At 40.5% G+C, this 22,244-nt stretch overlaps 1 protein-coding gene across 1 annotated transcript in view; it reads right to left on the reverse strand.

Moving 5' to 3' along the window:
• LIFR (LIF receptor subunit alpha) overlaps positions 1 to 22,244 on the reverse strand; it is a 41,222-nt gene that overhangs the window by 15,367 nt on the left and 3,611 nt on the right. Inside the window, exons 3-13 of the mRNA XM_065406827.1 lie at positions 21,081 to 21,223; positions 19,600 to 19,763; positions 15,070 to 15,244; positions 14,426 to 14,695; positions 11,291 to 11,420; positions 8,550 to 8,713; positions 6,773 to 6,918; positions 5,122 to 5,124; positions 2,474 to 2,636; positions 2,308 to 2,378; positions 1,663 to 1,876 (exon numbers count right to left, since the gene is read on the reverse strand). Coding sequence (XP_065262899.1) covers positions 1,663 to 1,876; positions 2,308 to 2,378; positions 2,474 to 2,636; positions 5,122 to 5,124; positions 6,773 to 6,918; positions 8,550 to 8,713; positions 11,291 to 11,420; positions 14,426 to 14,695; positions 15,070 to 15,244; positions 19,600 to 19,763; positions 21,081 to 21,223 — 1,643 coding nt within the window. The remainder of the gene's footprint in view (positions 1 to 1,662; positions 1,877 to 2,307; positions 2,379 to 2,473; positions 2,637 to 5,121; positions 5,125 to 6,772; positions 6,919 to 8,549; positions 8,714 to 11,290; positions 11,421 to 14,425; positions 14,696 to 15,069; positions 15,245 to 19,599; positions 19,764 to 21,080; positions 21,224 to 22,244) is intronic.

A 22,244-nucleotide genomic window follows, 5' to 3' on the forward strand; every position in this document is an offset into this window, starting at 1 on the left:
CAGAAAAGCACCCACATAGTAAGTTTGCTTACGTTGAAAGCTCACATTAAGTAGGATATGACGTAGGTTTTGCTTCCCTTTCAATTCTTTCATGAAACCTGTCTCGAGCATCAGAAACGTTTCTCTCTTATTGATGTTATAAACATTTGCAGGCTGTACAGGATGCAGCCAGAAGTGACTGTATAGCAGCGTAATCCAGGTCAGTGGGTGAGTCATGTTTCAAATCATTCCTATGTCAACTCGGAAGACAATTCAGAATGAGTATATGTTGGGTAACACCAAAGGGAAATTCAGTCTTCCAAATGTTACCTTTCCAGTACTATGCTATAATAATCACAGAGTTCCAGCCGTCACCCTCGGTCACAGGCTACAGAGCTGAATTATCTAGAGAGCCCTACATTCTGCAGAGTCAGCTACAGTTGTTGCTCATGATGTGGAGTTATTAAAGTGATGCCATTAATTTATCTATCCTGCCCAATTCCTTTTCCTTCACATATGCAGGGATAAATTAATAGGTAGTATCGCTATAGAGGAGCTGAAGGCTATTTAGCCTGAGGACAAAACTCATTCTGGATAATGAGGGATCATGGTTACTGACATCCCAACTATAAATCTCAAACAAAACACATTTCTGCCTAAAGAGATGTAATTTTATTTTCAGAACTTCAGAAAGAAAGTGCACAACTGTGACGTCTATTACATGCCCACATGGGGTGTATGGGTCACATTATGTGCCTTAAAACAGGTCACAGCATAGGGCTGAGGGGCTAGGAAGCACAGCTTCTGCAGAGCTGCTAATCCCTGCTCCAGCACAGTTGGGTGAGAGCTAGCAGTGCCTTCACTCTGTCTTCCCAATGTGCCAGCCAACGCAGATGAATGGGAGTGGATGGGGAAGTAATCTGCACCAGGTATAGGGCTGGCGAAGATTCCTTTCCCCCTGGAGCAAGGGAGAACTGGGACTATGTGACTTACGTGGTCTGCTCCTGTGCTATGTGTTGCCCTTTCCCCGGCATTTGCACCAAAACCAATTTAGCCCAAAGCTTTTCCTTCACATATAGGAGGGTAGTTCACTACCACGGAGGGCATTTTTAGAGATCTTCAATGAGAGGCCTCAATAACCCTAACCTTCACCTTCAAGCCCCTGCTTTTGACACCAGATCATGATTCAGGCACATTATTGGTTAGCTCCATTAGTATTCTCACTTCACGTGATCAACTACACATGCATTTAGTTGATGTTTGAGTCCCACAGAGTGGAAAAATGTTAAACAACTATGCAGCACTGAGGAGCTTCCACTGCAAGAAAAACCTATTTTGATCCTCTTACATTTAATCATATTTATTTGAGTCAAAAAGATGGCACTGAAATAAATAAAACCTCCTAAAAGTTGAAGATTTGTGCCAAAGATTTAACCTCTCCCTTGTTATTCCTGGGAAGACTCCAGAAAACTGCAACACAGCAACCTAGCCTGTAACTGCCACCTTCCTTCTACATGACGAGTATAATTTGCTGGTGAGACACTGCACTTAAAACAAAGCAGTGACTGCAGATTGAAAAAATCACTTGTTACTTGCACAGATCAGCTAAATTCTCTGAAAAACACAACCACCCAGCTGTTCCACAAGCTTTGAATGTTTTAAATCCTTGAATCAAGTACTCACCACTTGGAAGATCCATACTAGTTATCCTAGAAGGGGGAGATGAGCCAGCACGATTTTTGGCTACAACACTGATTAAACAATCATTTCCCCCAAGCTTTATTTCAGTGCTGTTCAAGGGTACAGGGACTTCATGAGCCTTTAGCATTATCTCTCGCGAGTAACATGACACTTCATGGGATAGTATTATTCCATTTGCTTCAGAAAGAAGTAATGGCTATGCAACAAAACAAGCACAAGTCACATTAAAAAACAAAACTATCCTTAAAAATCAGGACACAGGATTACATGCATCTAATACTCAAAGTTGGGGTTACCAGGCAAAAAAGTCAGTAAAGCAAGAACGTTTTTAGGAGTTAACACATGAGCACTGAAGACAACTCTCAAAGAGACAAATGTAAGGAAGTTATTCTGTATGTGAAATCCTACTTAATTCCATATGCAGCTGTTTTTAGTAATACATGTTTTTTTTTTTTTTTAAAGCATAGTCCACATTTCTGGGATAATGATGTTTTCGTTTAGGACACTAATTTTCTGAGTATGGGCACTATAAAATATTTAAGAACAACAATTAGATTTACTGGCTATAAACTTTTCACACATTGAAAGTACATAAGAAAAGCAATGACCACACACACACGTACGTACCTTCCAAAAGACTGTTAGAGTTTCTTCGACAGGACTTCTCTCTCTCCAGATAGCCGGTCCTCTTGCAGGAGCTAAGAAAGGAGATTTTACAAAATAAGGTAACTTTGTTAAGCATATGGCTTACAAGTTAAGTATTTTGACATAAAAGACAGTTCAATAAACTTACGGGCTTCCAAAGTTGTGAGCTTTTTTTCCTCACTCCATTTACTCCACCGCCAGAAATGCTCAGAAGCTGAACAGCGTACTCTGAATGTGTATGTGGCATACGGATGTAATGCGTCCACCCAAGCTCTGTAATTTGAGTTTTCTGCACCGGCCATTGAGACATTCTGTTGTTAAGAATTAATAGAATTCTATATGAAAACCTTTCCCCCATCCTGTATCATGCTAGTACCACTACCTGGAAAATGTTTTTGAAAAGTCAACTACAGTATTAAAGTTGTACAATCAGGCAACTGTGCGATTATTTAGGAAGAATCTGTTATACAAAGTCTAGTGGGATGTAGTCTCTTTTAGCGGGGGCAATGGGGATGTATGCTAAAAAGCTTTCAAACCAGAATATATGGGGAAATAAATGTAAATGAAAGAAAATATATAGGGAAAATATTTTACATAAAATCACTGTTCACCAGTGAAAGTTTTTTCAGGGGCCTATCATAAGAAGTTACACCTAGTATAGAAATTAAAACACCAATAACTACTTTAAAACAGATGTGGGTATATACTAAATTGTCAACATTAGACGCTGTATCCCATGTGATAATGGGAATAATCCTATACCACAAAGCAGAGTAATCACAATGCTAACAACACTCTCTGCTTTCCCAACCCTCTACCATTTGATTCCCAAAAGTATTGCACTCTCTGAACCACCAGAAAGGACTGGTGGTCCACTGACCATAATCTGAACACCCCTTTCTTTTGAGCCGGTTCCACGAGGCTATATATGACAGCTATTATCGCTGAAAACTCTTTCTACATATGTATTAAATCCTGGCTCCACTGAAATCAATGGCAAAATCCCCACTGATTTCAATGGGACCAGGATTTCACCCAGGGTGCTCCTATGCTCACAGTGATGGGCATGGTCTGAGAACCTGGCCAGACAAATAGCATTCTTCCTTTGTAAAACGGTGCCTGCACAAAGCACACCCAAGAAAAACCGCTGGACCAACATCCATATCATTCGAATAAAATATATACCAGTAACAGTATTCCTACAAAGTGCTCCTTTTTCCTTCGAAGGAAAGCAAACATAATCATAATCAGGTTTTAGTATAAACAGTCAATTGCATAGTATTGAGTTTAAAGCAGTTAAAACAATGCATAATAGTGACACACATATGCATACTACTACAAATGTGTACAGTGACCCAGTGCCACGGCTGCTGTGAGAAATCCTGACCCTGGGAACATTTCTTACTGAATCTACTTATAAATACACATCTATCCTGGCTGCCAAGAACTGGTCTCCAAAGTGAATTTTAGTCTGAAATTAGTTATTTTTTTTCTAATCCAAATGACAAATAGAAAATGTCAAAAAGCCAGCAATTGAGCATATGGGTGGAAAAGCTTCTGCCACTGTCACCAAAACATCTTGCAGTATTGATAACAATTTCACAGCCATTCCTTGATTACACTATACCCTGTTCATCTGTTCATTTATACTCTACCGCAGCATTTCTCAAATGTGGCCACTGTGGCTGCATGCAGTCACCAGGGGCTTTTCGTGCGGCCACAGCCTCCTGGGTAGTGATGGGATGAGGGGGGCAAAGCAGCGGCCCCTCCCCTGGGCCCACCAGCAGGGGCTGGTCCCTGCCCCCTTCTGGAGCCACAAACACTGTAGGAGCAGGTGATCTGTGGGAGTTCACCGCCTTCCTGGGGCTTCATCCATCTGAAGGTGGGCTCCTTCCCCCAGCCACAGGGTTTCATGCTCTGGCCCCAGGCTCACCCCCCACCATCGCCCTAGCCTCTACTGCCTCCTCCAGCACCCCATCCAGACGCCCAATCGCCACTGCACACACTCCCGCCTCCCTACCCACCTCCCCATCCAGGGCTTAATTTGTCCCCTAGCTTGCTGAGTAAGTCTGCTCCGAAAAGTAATATTAACAAATATACAAATATCGCTTTTCACAGAAGCAGACTTACTAACTAGCAAGTCTAAAAAAACCCACCAAAAAAGCAAAACATGCAAAGCACCTTATTTGTGTTTCTATTCTGTTTAGGTCCAGTAAAGAATAGAGACAACTGTCGATTATTTTGTCTGAAAAAAAACTCTACAAAAGTACATTACAATGATTTGGACATGTATATATGCATATTTGTTTTTCCTAAAGTTAATTAAGTATTTTAGGGAAAAAATGTCAGAGCAGCCACCAGCAAGAGTTGGTGGCCACACTCTGAGGCCACCAAAACATTTCTTGTGAGAACCCCTGCTCTAGCGTCTGGAGAACCAGGTAACAAAGCTACATATTTTGTAAAGTTTCAGCCTGTATTTCAATAGCAGCCGCCAAGGTCTAAACTTACTCATGTCTAAATGTCATTTCTTTCCGCTCTCCCCTCAAACCCTCAAGCAACCTGTATGGTTTTTACTTGTGGTACTTAACCTACTAGTTCTTTTTAGCACATTTTATAATTTTAATACAAAAGACTCAAAATCTCTCAAACCACAGAATGCAAATCAAGATTTTGGAGTGCACAGCTTAGTAGGGTGACCAGATGTCCTGATTTTATAGGGACAGTCCCGATATTTGGGGCTTTTTCTTATATAGGCTCCTATTACCCCCCCCCCACCTCCGTTCCGATTTTTCACACTTGCTATATGGTCACCCTACAGCTTAGAAAGACCAGGTCGACACAGCTCTGAAACACTAGCCCACCAACCTATATTTAAACCCAGAGACTTCCCCAGTGTAGTTCATTTAAAAAACAAAAACACAGACATTGCCAAAAGAAGTGTTTTCAAGTGACTATAGCAGGCTTTGGATCAGGCTCCAGGATATGGTAAAAGCTCTTTATCTCTAATACTTTCTGAGTTCTCAGGTGTTACACACTTACAGTAGATTTTTTTTTGTAACGGTAGCTTTAAGAGATGGTAATCTACAACCTTAAAAAGGGGCAGATTAATAAAATGTCTGGAGCTGCCAGCACAACAGAGCAGCTTTGCAAGGGACCTTAAGAGTTTTTCTGGAGGCTGTAAAAATGTTAAATTAGGCTACACCTATACTTGAAGCTAGGGGGGTGATTCTCAGCTAGCATAGAGATGCTTGAGTTAATGGGCTAAAAATAGCAGTGTCAGGGGCTAACATGGGTGGCGGCTCGGGCTAGCTTCCAGGGAGTCCAAGCAGGAATGTTCTCAGGACAACTAGCCTGAGTAGGGTGACCAGATGTCCTGATTTTTGGGTCTTTTTCTTATATAGGCTCCTATTACCCCCCACCCCCATCCCAATTTTTCACATTTGCTGTCTGGTCATCCTAAGCCTGAGCCATCACATGTGCTACCCCAGCTACACTGCTATTTTTAGCAGGCTAGCTTGAGCAGGCCTTGTACAGGTATGTATATGTGAGCTCAGAATCACACCCCCAACTCTAGTGTAGACCTAGCCTGAGAGGGACCTTTTATGCTGGCTGCATAGAAAAAAAAAAAAGTGACAGAACTCAGGGTAACTGTACTGTGTGCATGGTCACTGAATCCCAATCAGCATCAAGTTCCAGGAAGTCTACCTCGCCCCTCCAACTTTCGCTGAAATTTTGAGAACATCTAACAGGTGCTTTTAGTTTTCTCTAAATGACAGATATAGAGGATTTCAGTAGGGATATCCTACTGACACACTCAGCTCATCTTGCTCAACGGGAAAATTCTTCCCCTCTCACAGTCTTTATATCATCCATGGATTGCAGTAGTGAGTTGCTGAAACAGCTGACAAAACACATACACAACAATTATTGAAAGTAAGAAGATTCCACTTACACCAACTGTAAAAGTGACTTTGAAACTGCAAGACTGGAATCTTAAAACAACTTCAAAGGAAATTTTCAGAGTAGAAGAGTAGTGATAATGTGTGCATGAGTGCTACCTACTTCCCAAAGACACAACCACTATAGTCTATCGCCTAAGAGTGGCAATTTAATAAAGAAACATCTTCAGAAAAGCAATTTTGCAAACTTATGATAGAACTCAAATATTATGGCTAATTTTCATGCTTTGCAACTTCTCAAAACACTACTTAGTTTTGCCTGTTATGACCTACCACTGCATTGTGAAAAGAACTGGAAGTAAACGTGACTAGAGCTTCTCTGTAAGCTTAGGAGCTAGACTTTTGACATTTAGCACAGTTAGTATTCAATAAATAGTCAGTATAACCTATCAGTTTCTCTTTTACTAGTACAAAATTGTAAAGAAATGAATTTCAATAAAACCATTGACATTTCAGCAGAGCAAAATTACATTAAAAATAATACTCACCAGTTGTCGTTCTGAATTACTGTTATTAATTTCAATTTGACACAAAAGTCTGATTTGAATAAAGTTGCCAGGTATATACCAAGACAGATGGGCATTTGTTGAACTATTAGTGCTCACAGTGAATTTATCAGGAGTTTCCAGATGAACTGAAAATTAAATTTATAAAGAAAATCAACTTGGATTTCTTAAAGGTGATAAATAATAGCGTTATTATTATTTTTAGTTCTGTAAGAAAAATCTTACTTTTAAAGTAGTCAAAAATAATCAATAGAACAGAACATTCATCAGATTGGTAATTATTGTGACAGCTGGGTGTTGTTTTAAAAATCCAACGATATATATTAGTCTCTTGCTATGAAGGCACACCAGCAAGCAGCTTTTGTCCATACTGGAAATTTGCCTGACACTCATGGGAATAGTTTTATTTTAGTCAGAAGCTGTAATTGGCATAATGGGCCAAGGAGTTAAAAGTAAATTACAGCGTAACCTTATTCCTGTTAACTACTACTGATTTTAGTACAAAATAGCTACACTTTCAAAGATCACAGTGACTGTTTCACGAGATCATATCAGTATTTGATCAATCAGGAAATTAACCCAAAACACCCACAATTAATAATTGGAAAGTGGGGCAAAAATATCAAACTCCTATCCTACAAAACATAGCAGGGCAATGTTACATAACACCCAGCTCCTTTCATTTCTTCACCTCTTTTGTCCTCCTTCTATCTTTGAATATTGGCCACAGATCCTCTGTGCCTCCTGTTGAGAAGATTCTCAGCCACTGGACTTGATGTTTTTGGGAAATAAGCACACAATGTATATGCAAACCCTGCACTCTGGTCACCTGACAGTTGCAGGGATGTATGCGCTCTGTGTTTGAGAAATATCTGCACAGTAATAGTACCAATGATGGATAGAAAGATCGCATGCAGAAGGAAGAGAACTGAAATGGCAGAGAGAAAATGGCAAAGAACAGCATCTGTACAACAACCCTACATTCTAAGTAGTTGAGACAATTCTATTTCAACATTACATGATATTTTGCAACTGCATTGCCAATTCAAATTATAAAGTTGCTGTACATGGAAAAATGTATTAAAAATGCAAGTTCTATAATAAACATTTAAATGCAATTTTCTATTTATTATTTGCCATTACAGTTTTCAAGAGGAAAAGATGAACCTTGAAGTTGTTAGGACACAAAATGCACGCATATGTTATGGAGGCACAGAAGGTCAGTGCCACATTTTATTGCTACTTTGTAAAGACCTGATCCTGTTAAGACATATGCATGGGTTTAACATCATGCACCATGAGCAGACACATTGAAGTCACCGTGTCACTCTCAATGCAGAAAGTTAAGGCCGCCACGGCCACGCATAAGACTTTGCAGGATTGGGTCCTAATAATGTTGCAAATTTAGTTATTAGAATTGACTCGAATATTATGTGCCATGTAAATGATAGATATTTAGCTAGTTACTAGTGCATGCATAAAATTCCTCTCCTAACATGGGACTAAGGGTGCCAGCTATATGGTTGCTGTGCAGAACTGTCATCTCACCACATTCTTACCCGCTTGTCGGCACACACAGTAGGGGAAAAAAAGGACCTTTACTTAATCCCAACTACTGAGAATCCAAACCAATGAAGAAAATAAACCAAAAACAATTACAAATGCAACATTCTATATTAGTGCCCAATGAGTTATCATCTATTGCACTAACCCTCTATTTGATAACCCTTTTTGGTTTTGCACCCTTGTTAATACTCACCTCTTTGATTTACATCAATTAAGAGCGATGATTCTGCTTGACCAAGAGGATTGGAAGCTCCTAGTGTGAAATTGTAGATTTTCTGATTGGCATGCACTGGAAAGTCACAGTAATGTTTCTCATTCAATTCATCTACTTTGCATGTAACATTTTCTTTAGATATTCTGTGAATTGAAAAAAAGATTATTTTAAATTTCTGAGCAACCCATTTAACAGCACTGAATTGAAGTTTCTTAGTACAGACTTCACTGGATGAAGATGCTACAAGGAATGAATGGCATGTCACTATACCATTATTTAGTTAATGCAGTATCATTATTTGCCTACTGTGACATTGCACTCCATAATGTTTTATGGAAATATGCTTATGAGTGTGTCTATAATGTAATTGGAATATGCTTTATGCAAAAGGTCTCTTGTAAGGTATCATTACAAAGCTTATAATCTATGAGTGTGTTCATCCTATTTGTGTGAATGTATCATTCTTGTATCTGAAACTAGGAATATGAAGTATAGCTCTGAAGTCCTATTGTAATTATGCAAAGTGTGGGCCATTAATGGTGGTTTGGAAGCTTGATGGCTCCCATTGACTAGGACAATTGATTATAAAAGGTCTGTTTACTTGCAAACCTTCCTGGGTGCATGCAGGCCAGCCAGTGGGTAATGAAGAATGAGGTCTCACAGGACATGTGACCATGTCACATGATACTGGAATCCATCTTAAACCTGGTGTTTTCCATTTAGAAGGGGGGTAGGGACCCAGAGAGACAAAAGATTCCCACCTTGTGCCACAGCTATAAAAGGGGATGGAACAGAACAAAGGGCTGCCAGTCATGAGAACACCCCTTGTTTTCACCTAAGATGTCTGCTAATAAGGACTGTACCAGGGGAAAGGATTGGGCCCAGACTAGGAAGGAGTTTAGTATGTGAAAGAAGCTTATTGGAACATCTTTAAGGGTGAGATTTTACCTGTAATCAGTTTCTTAATGTATTAGGCTTAGACTTGCGTGTTTTTTCTTTATTTTGCTTGGTAACTTACTTTATTCTGTCTGTTATTACTTGAAACCACTTAAATCCTACTTTTTATACTTAATAAAATCACTTTTGTTTATTAATGAACCCAGAGTAAGTGATTAATACCTGGGGGAGCAAACAGCTGTGAATAGCTCTCTGTCAGTGTTATAGAGGGCAGACAATTTATGAGTTTACCCTGTATAAGCTTTATACAGAGTAAAACGGATGTATTTGGGGTTTGGATCCTATTGGGAGCTGGGTGTCTGGGTGCTGGAGATAGGTGACCTGCTGAGCAGTTTTGGTTAAAGTCTGCAGCTTTGGGGGCGTGGACCAGACCTGGGTCTGTGCTGTAGCAGGCCAGCGTGTCTGGCTCCACAAGACAGGATTCTGGAGTCCCAAGCTAGCAGGAAAAACGGGCTCAGAGATAATTCCAGCATGTCAGATGACAGTCCCAAGAGGGTCTCTGTGACCGAACCCGTCACACCTACCTCATGCTGCATTGCATATTACATACAATTTAATGCCACAATGTAGCTTGATTGGCATTAGTCACAAAATCCATGGCTCCCAGCTCAAAGAGAATATCTTTCCTTCTCCCCAGCACAACCTACTTCATACTTTAATTTTTACTTCCCTTACCTCCTCAGAAGCCTGGGAAAATAGATAAATCCTGTAGTGAGCCCTGAGGTCAAAACTAGGCTTTAGAGCCCTGATTCAGGAAAGTATCCATATTCAGGACAGCACTTAAGCACATGCCTATCTTGAATGGGATTTAAGTATTGCTTAAGTGCTTTCTAGAATCAGGAACTAGTTGACCCAGCAGAGGGAGTAGGTTCTAGTGTTAAGGTCTTTGCACATAAGATGACGGATCACCAGCCCCTCCCCATCTAAATAGGGTCAGGCACTTTGTGTACCTCATCTGATCTCAGGTGCCTGTGGGCCACACAAGGAGAGAAGCTGTCCATCAGATAGCCAACACCCGCATTATTTAGGTTTTTATATGATAAAGCCAAAATCTTGAATTGCATCTGAAAACAAACTGAAAGCCAGTGCCGAACAGAGAGCATAAGTGTAATATGGTCTCTGTAAGCAACCAGCCATCCTCATCTACACTAGCAGAAGTCTGAGTGGTTTTTAGGGGTAGCTCCATGTATTTGGGGCTGCAATAGCCCACTGCGCACTCAGAACAAGGATGAGAAAGCTTGGCTTGAGAGCCCTCAACAAATGTTAGGCAGCTCTGACCACTGGTTTTTGCGTTGACCAGTCCAACCTCATTGTTTTCTTCTGCACCCGCATCGGTTGGTCTTATCCACCTGTTGTCCATAGTCTGACACTTCGACTGTAAGCTCTTCAGGACAAGGATCTTCTTTTTGTCATGTTTGTACAGTGCCTACCCCAATGGAGCCCTGAACTCAAGGTGCTGCCATAATATAAGTAATAAATAACTATCACCATCAAATGTCTTATAAAAAAATGTGCCCCCCAAACCTCACTATACTATCACAGTACTACTGCAGCACTACATTGCAATCATGTGATTCTGTGATGAAGTAATTTAAAAATTAGTCCCAACTTCCTGTGTATTTTTATATTTATTTTAAGCTCTAAGCAGTGGAGAGTTTAAATGACTTGAGTGGGCATGCAGCAGTCATTCAGTATCCTGGGAAGCCCATAATGTACCAATTTGTATTCTAACTTTTTAATCCTTCCTTGCTAAATGGCTTTACCTTTCCAATAAAATATATTTCGTTTGCCGTTGCCTGTACAGTGCCGTGGCTCTGCCTGGGTTCCAGCTACATGTTATAGTAATAAAGGTGCGTGTTTCACAGCTCAGGTTTTGTGGCGTATCGGGGGCATCTGTAGCAAAGAAGTAAGACAAAACAATCAGCCTGCATGTTCACAGAATAGGTCCTAACATAGAAGCTTAGACAATTGCTTGGAAATCTATTAACTGCTGAAAGCAATATTTTGTTTCCAGAATATATAGCATAAATATACAGTAACAATTATGCCCCAAACCTGCAAACAATTATGTGTGTGCTTAATTTTAAGCACATTAACAGTCCCCATTGTCTAAGGCTTGACTTAATGGGATTACTCCTGTATTTAAAGTTAACCACATGTATAAGTGTTCGCAGGATCAGGGCACTGAACTATAAGCATTACACAATTTTACAAAACATGTTTCAAAGATCCCAAACTGCACAATTTTGCCTCCAAGCAACTTAGGAAGGTTATTAGGTTGCGTACCATGTTTTGGCAAGTGCAGGCCTCACTGTTGCTTAGAATCCATTTAAACAAATCATTCAAACAAGTGAACCCACATGCACTCTATGAAACATGAAATTCTTAGTACACCTGCCACACTGTATTTTATTTGTAAAGTTTTTGATTTTTTTAAGAAGACCACACATGTCATCCTCCTCCAAGATGCTTTACAAGTCTCCTTCCCCAATTTTCATTTAAATTTGTCCCTCAACTCTAGACCCCAGGACTGCAATGATCATAATCCCTGGCATAGGAATGATGGCAGCTCTCTCGCTAGAGGACTCACTGCAGAATGACATGCCATACTCCCCCTAGAAACCAGAAAAGATGGAGCTGAGTAACTGTGATGGGGATGAGCCTCTAGGGAGCTCATCTCTCCAGCTGCTTGTGTGCATCTTTCCTCCCAGAAACCAAGAGACCAGTCTCTTTCTAGCCACCCTGGGGGCTAGAAGCATGAGCTTCACACCGTGTTAGTTTGGCGTGAGTGGTAAGGATGTCTCAGTTAGGATTATGAGTGATGTAAACGTACACAACGACTATAGGTCTAATGTGCCTGGGAAAGAGCACTTAGCTCACCAGAGCCACAGGTACTCAAACTGACATCTCTAAAGCACATATAGACACCCTGATATAGAGATGGTGCACTGTCTCTCTCCCCTACTTTCTATCTGGCTTCTTATCTTTTCACTTTCCCTTACATCTCAGTCTTGCTGGACTGGTGCATCCAAACAAGATGTCTCCACTCCCCTCATGGAGTATGCAGCAGAGAGACAGGAGTTTGTAAAACGCTAGAGAGGAAGTAACTTGAACACACTAGACCTTCAAGGATGGACACATCTGTAAACCCTTTGTGTGCTGCACTGTCACTGACCCACGGCCAATATTTTGTGCATCCCTGACTTATATTTATACGTATAGTTATCCATCTTAAAAGTTCCATATGACTGGACAGTATATTAGAGGAATGCCAAAAAAAGGGGGGGGGGTTCTTTTTTTTTAATCACCTGTTTAAGATTCAAAATCAGTAACAGAATGTGCAGACTGAAGTACTAAACACACACCTTTAAAATCAGCCATTTGAACAACTGATTGTTTTTCTGCTTACTTGCTAGTCTCCAAGTTTAAGGTGGTGTTTATTTCCCCACTGCCAGTGATGTAATATACACCTAAAACTAGCAAGGAGCTGCACTGTGTTGTTGGAGGTGTTAGTGATGCCCTCTGCCAGTGTAGGGAAAGCACAGAACTCTGAAATTGTTGTGGGAAAGAGGAACTAAACATTTGCAGTATTTTGTTTTAAGATGTAATTATGTTTGAGGAAGTTTTTGAGGCTTGTGACCCTACACAAGCAGCTAATGATTTGGTATCTTAAACAGTTTAAAGTTTTCCCATTCATTTTTCAAAAGATAATATTTTCCATGAGAAACTAATAATTTTAAAACTTGATTCTTTTACCATAACAAGGCACCCAAAAGCTACTGTACCGGATAGGAAAGTTCAACATCCAACCTGCCACTTTGAACACATCAATGTGTATTTTTGGTAGTTTAACATCAAATGAGATTCAGATAGAAATGCTGGTAATGTAAGGTTTAACACTTACATTACCCATTACATGACATGCCCCACTATTTGCCTTTTCGGAATCAAATAAGAAATTCTAGGGCTTTGCAAAAGGAACAGGCGTAAGTGTAACTGGTGAAACAATGGCTAATCTTCAAGCAAATTGGCTGCCAAGTGTTCTGGGCCACATAAACAGTGACTCTGGAAATGCAACAGGCAGAAGACAGAGCTATTGACAGTCACAAAAACATTCTGATAGGTGTCACAGTTTTCACTGCTAACATTTCACACTTAGGCAGGGAACTGTACATATATGATGGGCAGAAGCCAATAAAATAAGAGTGGTAATGACTTATTTGTGAACAAACAGTCACCACCTCTTGACAGACCAAAAATCAGGAGAGGGTCCTCTTCTTTCACATGCCTGTCCCTGCCCCTCTTCAGTGATTAGAGATCATCAAAATGGATATAAAATTGATATTTTGGTTTACTCACTTGGCTAGTGGGAAGTTGAGAATGGAGACACTTATCCCCCCCTCCTGGACAGTGAGGGGCTTTCTGTACTCCACTCTTATCTCTCTACCCTCAGGTGGGCAAGGGTGCTCTCAGCAGCTCTTTATCTCTCCTCCTTATCTCTCCCCCAACCACACATACGCTCATCACAACTTTGATAGATCTGGGGCATCACCTGTTGCCCTCCCCCATGATCACGAATAGCAGTGACATGATGGCATTGAGCTGCCAGGTTCTACTGGAGATTATCTATTTCTATTCTGCTTACACTGCATCCTTATCACTATGGCACCTGAGCACTGGGGGAGAGTTAATTGGGTCACTACGATAAAAACCAAACACACCCTCCCCCCCCCCAAATGTAACCTATCCTTGGAAACCAGGTAGGCCAAACTAAACCACTGTTTTAAAGCAAGAGGGCTGGAGTCATAACACCATTTAGTTTCCTTCTTATATTTTGATTTTCTCAAGGTGAATAAACCATAGTGAACCTCATTTCAGTAACGGTACGGTATACTTACATCCTACAAATAATACTGTTCCTTCCAGACCATCTGGCTCCAGCAAGCACCATACATTTGTCCCACTAGAAATTGAAGCACTGACATTCTGCACTTTGATTGCACTGCTCCACTTGTTGAGGCGAAGGAGTGGATAACTTTTTGATCCATAGTTCATGAATTTTATACTTTCCCCTTCATTGTATAAACAACAAAATGTCACATTTGAGCCCACTAGTACCACTTTGTCTTGAGGAAAAACCATAGCGCTATTGGGCTTAGTATCTTTTTCTAGACAGAAGAAAAATAATACATGATCAAATGATTTTTATAGCTCAGTAAAGTAAGATTACTTTCTTATATATTCAGCTGGTCAGTGCTAATACAGAGTAGGAGCACTCAGGCTATTCTGTTTTGCATAAAACCCCTCTTGTAAAATGTACAGAAATCTATTTTTAACAAGTTTCACCCACTCAAAACATTTGTTACTGCACTTTACAAATCTTTACATATTTACCGGTAATTGAAACAGTCCCACAAAATCTACAATGGTCTATCAATCCTCAGAATTAAAAGGTAATATTATTCATTCAATGTTTATTTTGAATTCAGCACAGTTTTAAAAGTAGCTAAATTCTGTGCAACATGCAAGAAAATAAACATACCAGGAACTGTTCTAATTGGGCTCCATTCACTCCATTCCTTCCTACCAGTAAAATACGGCTCATTAATATAACATCTAATTTTCACATAGTATGAAGTACACTCCAAAGGTATGTCAGATGTCCAATTCCAAGAAAGAATAGAGTCTTTGCCAGTCAATTTTGAATCATAATTCATCTAAAAAGAAAAACAAATAAAGCTTTTTCAAAGATAGACATTACAGGCATTACAACCCAAGTTAGTACTATGTAGAAAATGGGTTTTTCCACCTGTGAAAATTTTGCCCCCAACCCCCCCTTCCCCATGAAAAAAAATCATATTTGCTGAAGTTTTCCAAGGAAATTTCATTTTTTGGGGCAAAAGTTTCAATTGAAAAATGCCAAATAGGAAATGCTGGCATAGTCCCTCATGCCCTATTCTCCTCTATGTGCCAGTGTACCAACATCCCATGTACCAAGACTCCCTTTGTGCTATGCTGCCACAGTGCCTCATGAGAGATGCTGTCCAACTAGGGAACCCAACCCATAGAGGATAATAGTGTCAAGAAACACTGTGATGGCATTTCTGAATACAACCTTTTCAGGTTTTGGCCAAAACCAAAAACACTTTGGTTTTCAAGTGTTTATTTAATGAAAAGTTGAAGTCTTTCATAGGAAGCAGACACTTGATGAAACACTTCATTTAACCCCAACTCCTCCCCTATTGTCCATTGAAAAGCAGTTTTAACAGAAAATTTTCAACCAGTCCTATTAGTTAATCGCCTAAGATTTGTAGAGAGAACTAACAGGTAAGCAGAGATAGTCTTTCAATGCTGTTTATTGTATTGTAAAGTTGTATTCCAATGCTGGCCACAATTTTGACCAGTCTGCATTGATCAGCAACTCTACTAGAAACTGTTTTCAAACGTGATTTAAACAAAAAACAAACAAAAAAAAAAGCATGAGTAGAAAGCAGCCATCCAAGCCTGGCCTCTTTACCAAGGCCCTACCCTACCTCAAGACTGGAAAACATGTTGGCATCACAGGAAACATATTAAACCTGGATCTTGATAGAATGGTGCTAAGTTAATAGCTAATTACAGAAGTCAACTAAATTCTTCTCATTTGGGCTTCTAAATACTGACAAACTACACTATTAATTGTGCTGAAAACTTAATTAAATTTTACATATAACAATATCTCTGTACAACATAAGGACATTTTAAAAGTTCATTAATTATGGCATAGGATTTAGTCTGAAGCTGGAAAATGAATGAATTTTAAAAACATGCAGTTTACTACTAGAAAACAACTTAAATTTACTGTTCCTGGTCCAGTTGCAGCTTAGGCAATTAATTCAACCCCTGCATCCATTCAACTCTGTAAGATATCCTTTATTTCCCGTCCTAAATTGTTGGGTGGTTTTCCTGTGCACAATTAAAAACTGCTATGTTCCAACCAAGCAGTGACTACATTTCAATGATGGGTAAATACACACACACAGCAAGGTGCTCTGTAAATGTTAAAAGCTGTTACCTACAGTATTCAGATGTAAAAAGCTTCATCACAAACATTTTAGCTCTGTACATTTTTTAGATATTCATTCTAGAACAAAATGTTTCTGTTTTGTGGGTGTCTACTCTGCCTTCATAGAGCCTGTAGCACATAACACAAAGTGGACACAAAAGTAATACAAGAAGTGTTGTTATTCAGCATTGTTTTCTTTTAGAGGAAATTGGCACTGTTTAAATTTGCAATATTGCATTAAGTTTGCTGTGGTCTTCCTATTTCAACAAACTGACTTGAGTTTTTCTAACTTTATGCAACTTCACTGATGGATGAAATGTAAATCGGTGATCAATATATTATTACTTAATTACCTTTTCTAAAGCCTTGAATTGGCTGTAATTCCTTCACCCTCACAGTACCCCCAGCTCACTTGCCTTCTAATACTGAAACAAGGACTCATTTGAAATCACTGATAGTGAAGAGTCCTTGTATGAAAAACCACAAGAAAGTTGGTGTTAATCTTTATTTGTTAGAATAAAATACCTGCTTTACTGTCTCACAGACTTTACGGCCAGAAGGGACCATTTGATCATCTAGTCTGACCTCCTGCACATTGCAGGCCACAGAACCTTACCCACCTACTCCTGTAACAGATGTATAACCTCTGGCTGAGTTACTGAAGTCCTCAAATCATGATTTAAAGACTTCATGTCTTCCCTGAGCAAATATAAAATTATACGGATGTCATCCCCTTATCATTGTCCTCCTCAGCCCTCTCCCTTTAGTTTTGTCACTCCCTTCACTGTATAATATTTGGAATTAGGTTGTGAGCTCTCTAGGTGAATCCTGGTCCAACTGAAGGCAATGGCAAAACTCCCATTGACTTCAATAGCAGCCAGGATTTCACTCCACGTCATCTTATCTGAGATGTGAAGCCCCTACCACACTTCCGGATTCTCTGAAAATAATAATATAAAAGAAATTTAAAATCAGATCACTATATGAATTAAATTGGTTTGGCTGTCTTAAAAGAGCAACTCATGATGTGAGTAAGTCCATGCTTACAATCTACACTGACACACAAGAGGAGAATACAGACAAGCATTTGACTCCTATTAATTACATCTAAAGAATCAAAATATAGGACCAGCTACTGCAAATACTTACTACTCATGCATACAGCACTGTTAAGAGCAATGAGACTCCCTGTAGGAGGACTACTCATGTGAGCAAGAGTTTGCCGCAAGAGGCCCTTACGCATTAGCCCAAACTAAATATTGTACCAATGTTTTAACAGTTATAGCATCTAGATACAAAGGCCAGGAAGGTACCTGACGGGATGGACTTGGTGATGTGATGTGCCTTTTCTTATCTGTAATTGCAACGATCATCTACATACCCTAGTGCACATATTTTCTCAATTATTAAACTTACAGAACAAAGTCACATGTGTTGACAAAAATTTGAAGAACTACCATCCTCCAAATGTTTGTTTAGTTTATGACATTATACAATTCCTTTATAATACACACTGTATTTACAGAGTACTGCATTAGTTGCCAATGAAAGTAATCAGCCATTTGAAAAACAGAAATCTTTCACAGAATACAATACAATATATTTAATACAGTTTTGAGGAACCTAGGAAATAGCACTGATGAAGAAAGCTTTTTATTACTCTGAAAGGAAAGTACAGGGGTTTTCACTTGATCTGAAATCTCATTTTTGGAGACAACAAAAGGAGCACTAAAACTTGACTATTTAATAGCACTCTTAAGGAAGTCACCAATCAGGAACAGAAAACAATGAAAGACCAATTTCATAAAGAAAATGTACCTCTACAACAAAGACCCACAAAAAATAAGATCCACTGGGAAAATAACATCCACTGGGAGATTATATTTTTCTTTTTTAAAGTAACTCTTTCCCATAACGATGATGAACTAATTTCTTATGGGCACTTTCTAAAAACTCAAAGACTGCAATTGTCATTGTTATGATCCTACCACATTTTATATAAAATATTTTTAAAATGTAAAATTGAACTAAGCAGAATTTAAATTTATGCAAGTTTATGAGATGAAAACATTACAGCATGTCATGTCATGCATTTCGCTTTGGCTTGTTTATAGAAAATTTTACATTTATCATTTAAAATAGACTGTCAAGCCATGCTCTGGGTTGCGGAGTAATGTAGGTCATCCTAAAGAAGATGTTAGGAAGAAAAGATTAATCCTTTAAATCAACAGTATGATTGGACAAACGGCTTGGGATGGAACCTGAACTGCCTGCTTTTGAGCCTGCTGAGTTGAATCCAAAATCTGGAGTTCAGGTTCAGTGGCTATTCTGATAAAATGAGAAAATCTCCCCTCCCAGTCATCATCTCCAGTGACAAGAACCTTGAACTCATTCTACTAGCTACCCATCCCATCAGCACTGAGCAACCACAACCTATCGAGGTACTTAAACAGCACTTCTCACCATGCTATCTCACTGGTACGGACCTGGCAGGCTGACATACTCAAAGTTATGCACCTTGGATTTAACTGGCACACCATCCCTGGGCCTACAGTGGGAGAGGGCTTGTCCATGCAGCCTCGGCTCCAGGAGGTGGGTGGCTTTGCAGTGCTGCAGAACCAAACAGGCAGGGGAGGAGGAAGGTGGAGCCATTAATGGGCATAAGATACCTGCACAACTCTTATGATAACAGGGAAGGGAAATAGTAAAATTCACTTGGTTCTAAATGGCACTGGCACTGCACAACTGAACAAAAACGGCTGAAGCTGCCAGTGCCGTGTGAAGTAAATGAAATATCCATGGCGTGCCTTTCTCCCTGTCACTTTCAGTTGTTTTAGTGCTACGATGTTCTCGAACACTAATAAAAATAAATGAATAACACCTATGTATAGCAGGAGTCCATAAGGTCTGTGTCCATGTTTTCCTGAACTCTCCTGCTTTTGTGACCCTCCAAAATGTGTGTGTGTTGTGGGGAGGAGGGAAGAGAGGGGAATTGCATTTTCATAAAAAGCGAAAAGGAGGACTTACTAGTGCCACTGTCTCCAATGTTTCCTTACGCAGAATCTGAATCTGCCAGCTGGCATCTAATTCATATTGGAAGACTGAGCCACTATCGTTCCACTTCAGATATAACGTGTAAGTTGAAAAGTCAGCACTCAGATTAAGAATTTGGGGGGTGAGTGGAATAAGTGCTTGAAAAGAAACAAGGAAAAAAGCACACATTCAAAATCATTACCAGCAACGGCGCTTACAGGTGTTTAATAGCTGCAGCTCTGAACTGGCCTACAGCCATACAAACGCGAGGTTTGATCTCATTAATTAAGCTGGGTTGGGACTTGTCATTCCTCATGTAGGAAACTTCCCAAGAAAACACAGATCCTCTGAAGTTTTGTTGGTGACTCAGCAGGCAGCATTTCTCCTGCTATATTAAGGGTGCCAAGAGCTGTTCTCCTCCAAGCTGCTCTAACACTCACTTTTCCCCCCACAGCTTTCTGTCAATCCCAGTCAGCGGCCTGTAATCTGAGTCCCAACACCCAGGCATCAGCCCGGGCGGTGGTGCTCGGGCTTCAGCTTCAGCCTCAGGCCCCAGCAGTCTAAGTCAGCCCTGGCGACCCCATTAACATCGGGTCACAACCCACTTTGGGGCCCCAACCCACAGTTTGAGAACCGCTAAACTAGAAGGTTTTTTCCCAGGTCCCCTTCTAAAAATGGTTGTTTATAGTAGTCATTCCAGAGTGACAGTTCCAATGTGGGTACATTTCTAGGGTAGATGACAAGATTACATCTACATTCTGTACACTGCTATGAAACCCATTAAGGAGGGAGGCAGCCCTGAAGCCAGCGCTGTGCAAGAGAAACAGCACATTGTTCCAGGGTCCCACATCAGGAAGTTAGCTTCAGTCCTGTGGCTCTGCTCTCCAGCCACAAACCAACTCAGCTACTCCCCTCCACAGCCAACCCTAACTGTTGGGCTTCCTCCCTTATTAAGTGCTACACCTAGCACAGGTACAGCAAGGCAGAGCTAATTAAACAGGGTTGACCAGCCCCAGGCCTTGCAGGGCAGGCCACCCTGTTACAGATTGTTTTGTTTTTTGGTCCTAGCAGCTGTGAGAGAGACAAAGGACGATATCATTTCCCCTAAAATATTGTGAAAGAGTGGGGATAAATGGTGCTCAAGCAGTGTTGGTTCAAGGAAATATCTTGGAGGTGAGAATTACCACTGATTTTTTTTTTAAATATAGTTCTCTTACCTCATCCCCAAACAAATTAGCCTGAGGGAATAAGTTGTTTTCTATTATGGCATCAAATACCATACTTGGCTACCAAAATATGCATTTAGCAAAAGTGCCTGTGCATGGTGGAGCACGGGGGTGTTCTGCATCTCAACAAGAGAAGCTGTTTATACAGGGAAATGCTGCCAAAGAAAACTATAAAATCACCGTATCCATTTCCAGAATGTTATAGTTAAGTGTTCATATAAAGCCATTATACATGAACTTGATACTTACAAACATTTTCCTCAGGCAATACAAATGTTTCAGAAGCTCCAGAAGCATTTAGTGTGGTTATCTGTATGTTAGTGGAGCCCATTGTGACTGGAATATCTGCCCTTTTTCCCTCAGTTTCAATACACACTGGAGAGAAGGGCTCACTGAAACAATAATAAAGAAGAATTAGACAAGTTCTACATGTATTAGGAAATTAGAGGGCTCTCTACTAAATTTAACATTGCAAACCTTTAAAGGTCCAATTTATTCTCCGAACAAAACTGTGAGAGATCAGAGTCAAATTTCAGAAGTAGTAAGATTTGGATAAGCTTTGGCAATTTTAGATTTGGCTAAGCATCCCGTGTTGTTTTAAGAAAGTCCTTTCTAGTGGCATACTTGTTGCTAGTTGTCGAACACAGATGCACAGTTTGGATAGGTTCAAAATGTGGATACCGGGGGTGGGGAGGATTCCAGGCAAAAGAAAGAAAGTTAAAAATTGTGACATGTTATTCAAAACACTATTCCAACCCCTTACTCGACTCCAATCAGTGTTTTACCAAACACCACAAAATAGCTTTTATTTGCCTTGTGTTTTGGCCTTTTTTGCTTTTCTTATAATTTTTTGTGGTGGGGGATGTGGGTGCAGAAAGAATGTTCATCCCCATCAGGGGACAGAGCTGGTGCTTCCTTTTGGGGCTTAGCCTACAGGGGAATAAGGGGGCTAGTAAGAATGTAGGGGTGTGTGTGTGTGTGTTTATATATATATAGAGAGAGAGAGAGAGAGAGAGAGAGAGAATGCCCGGCACAATGAGGTCCTGGTCTGTGACGGACTCCTCAGCAATGCACATAATTAAGGCTATGGAGGTCATGGCAATCATGGATTCCATGACTTTACCAGACTTCTGTGACTTCTAGGGCTTCAGGAGGTGGGACTGTGCATGTGTCCCTGCCCTGCAACTGGAGCTGGCTGGAACCAGGACCCTGCAGCCCTGACCCTGCAGCTTCCGCCGGGAGCTGCAGCCCCATGGCGTCCTGGCCTTGGTGGGAGCTGCAGCCAGGGCCACGTGCCCCAACCCCACAGCATCCTGAGCTTGGCAGGTGCTGTGCTGAGGCCATGCACCCCAACCCAGTGGCTTTTGCCGGGGGCTGCAGCTGAGGCCACGCTCCCCTGCCCGGCGGCTGAGG

The sequence above is a fragment of the Emys orbicularis genome, chromosome 6 (genome assembly GCF_028017835.1).
Source record: "Emys orbicularis isolate rEmyOrb1 chromosome 6, rEmyOrb1.hap1, whole genome shotgun sequence".
NCBI lineage: Eukaryota > Metazoa > Chordata > Testudines > Emydidae > Emys > Emys orbicularis.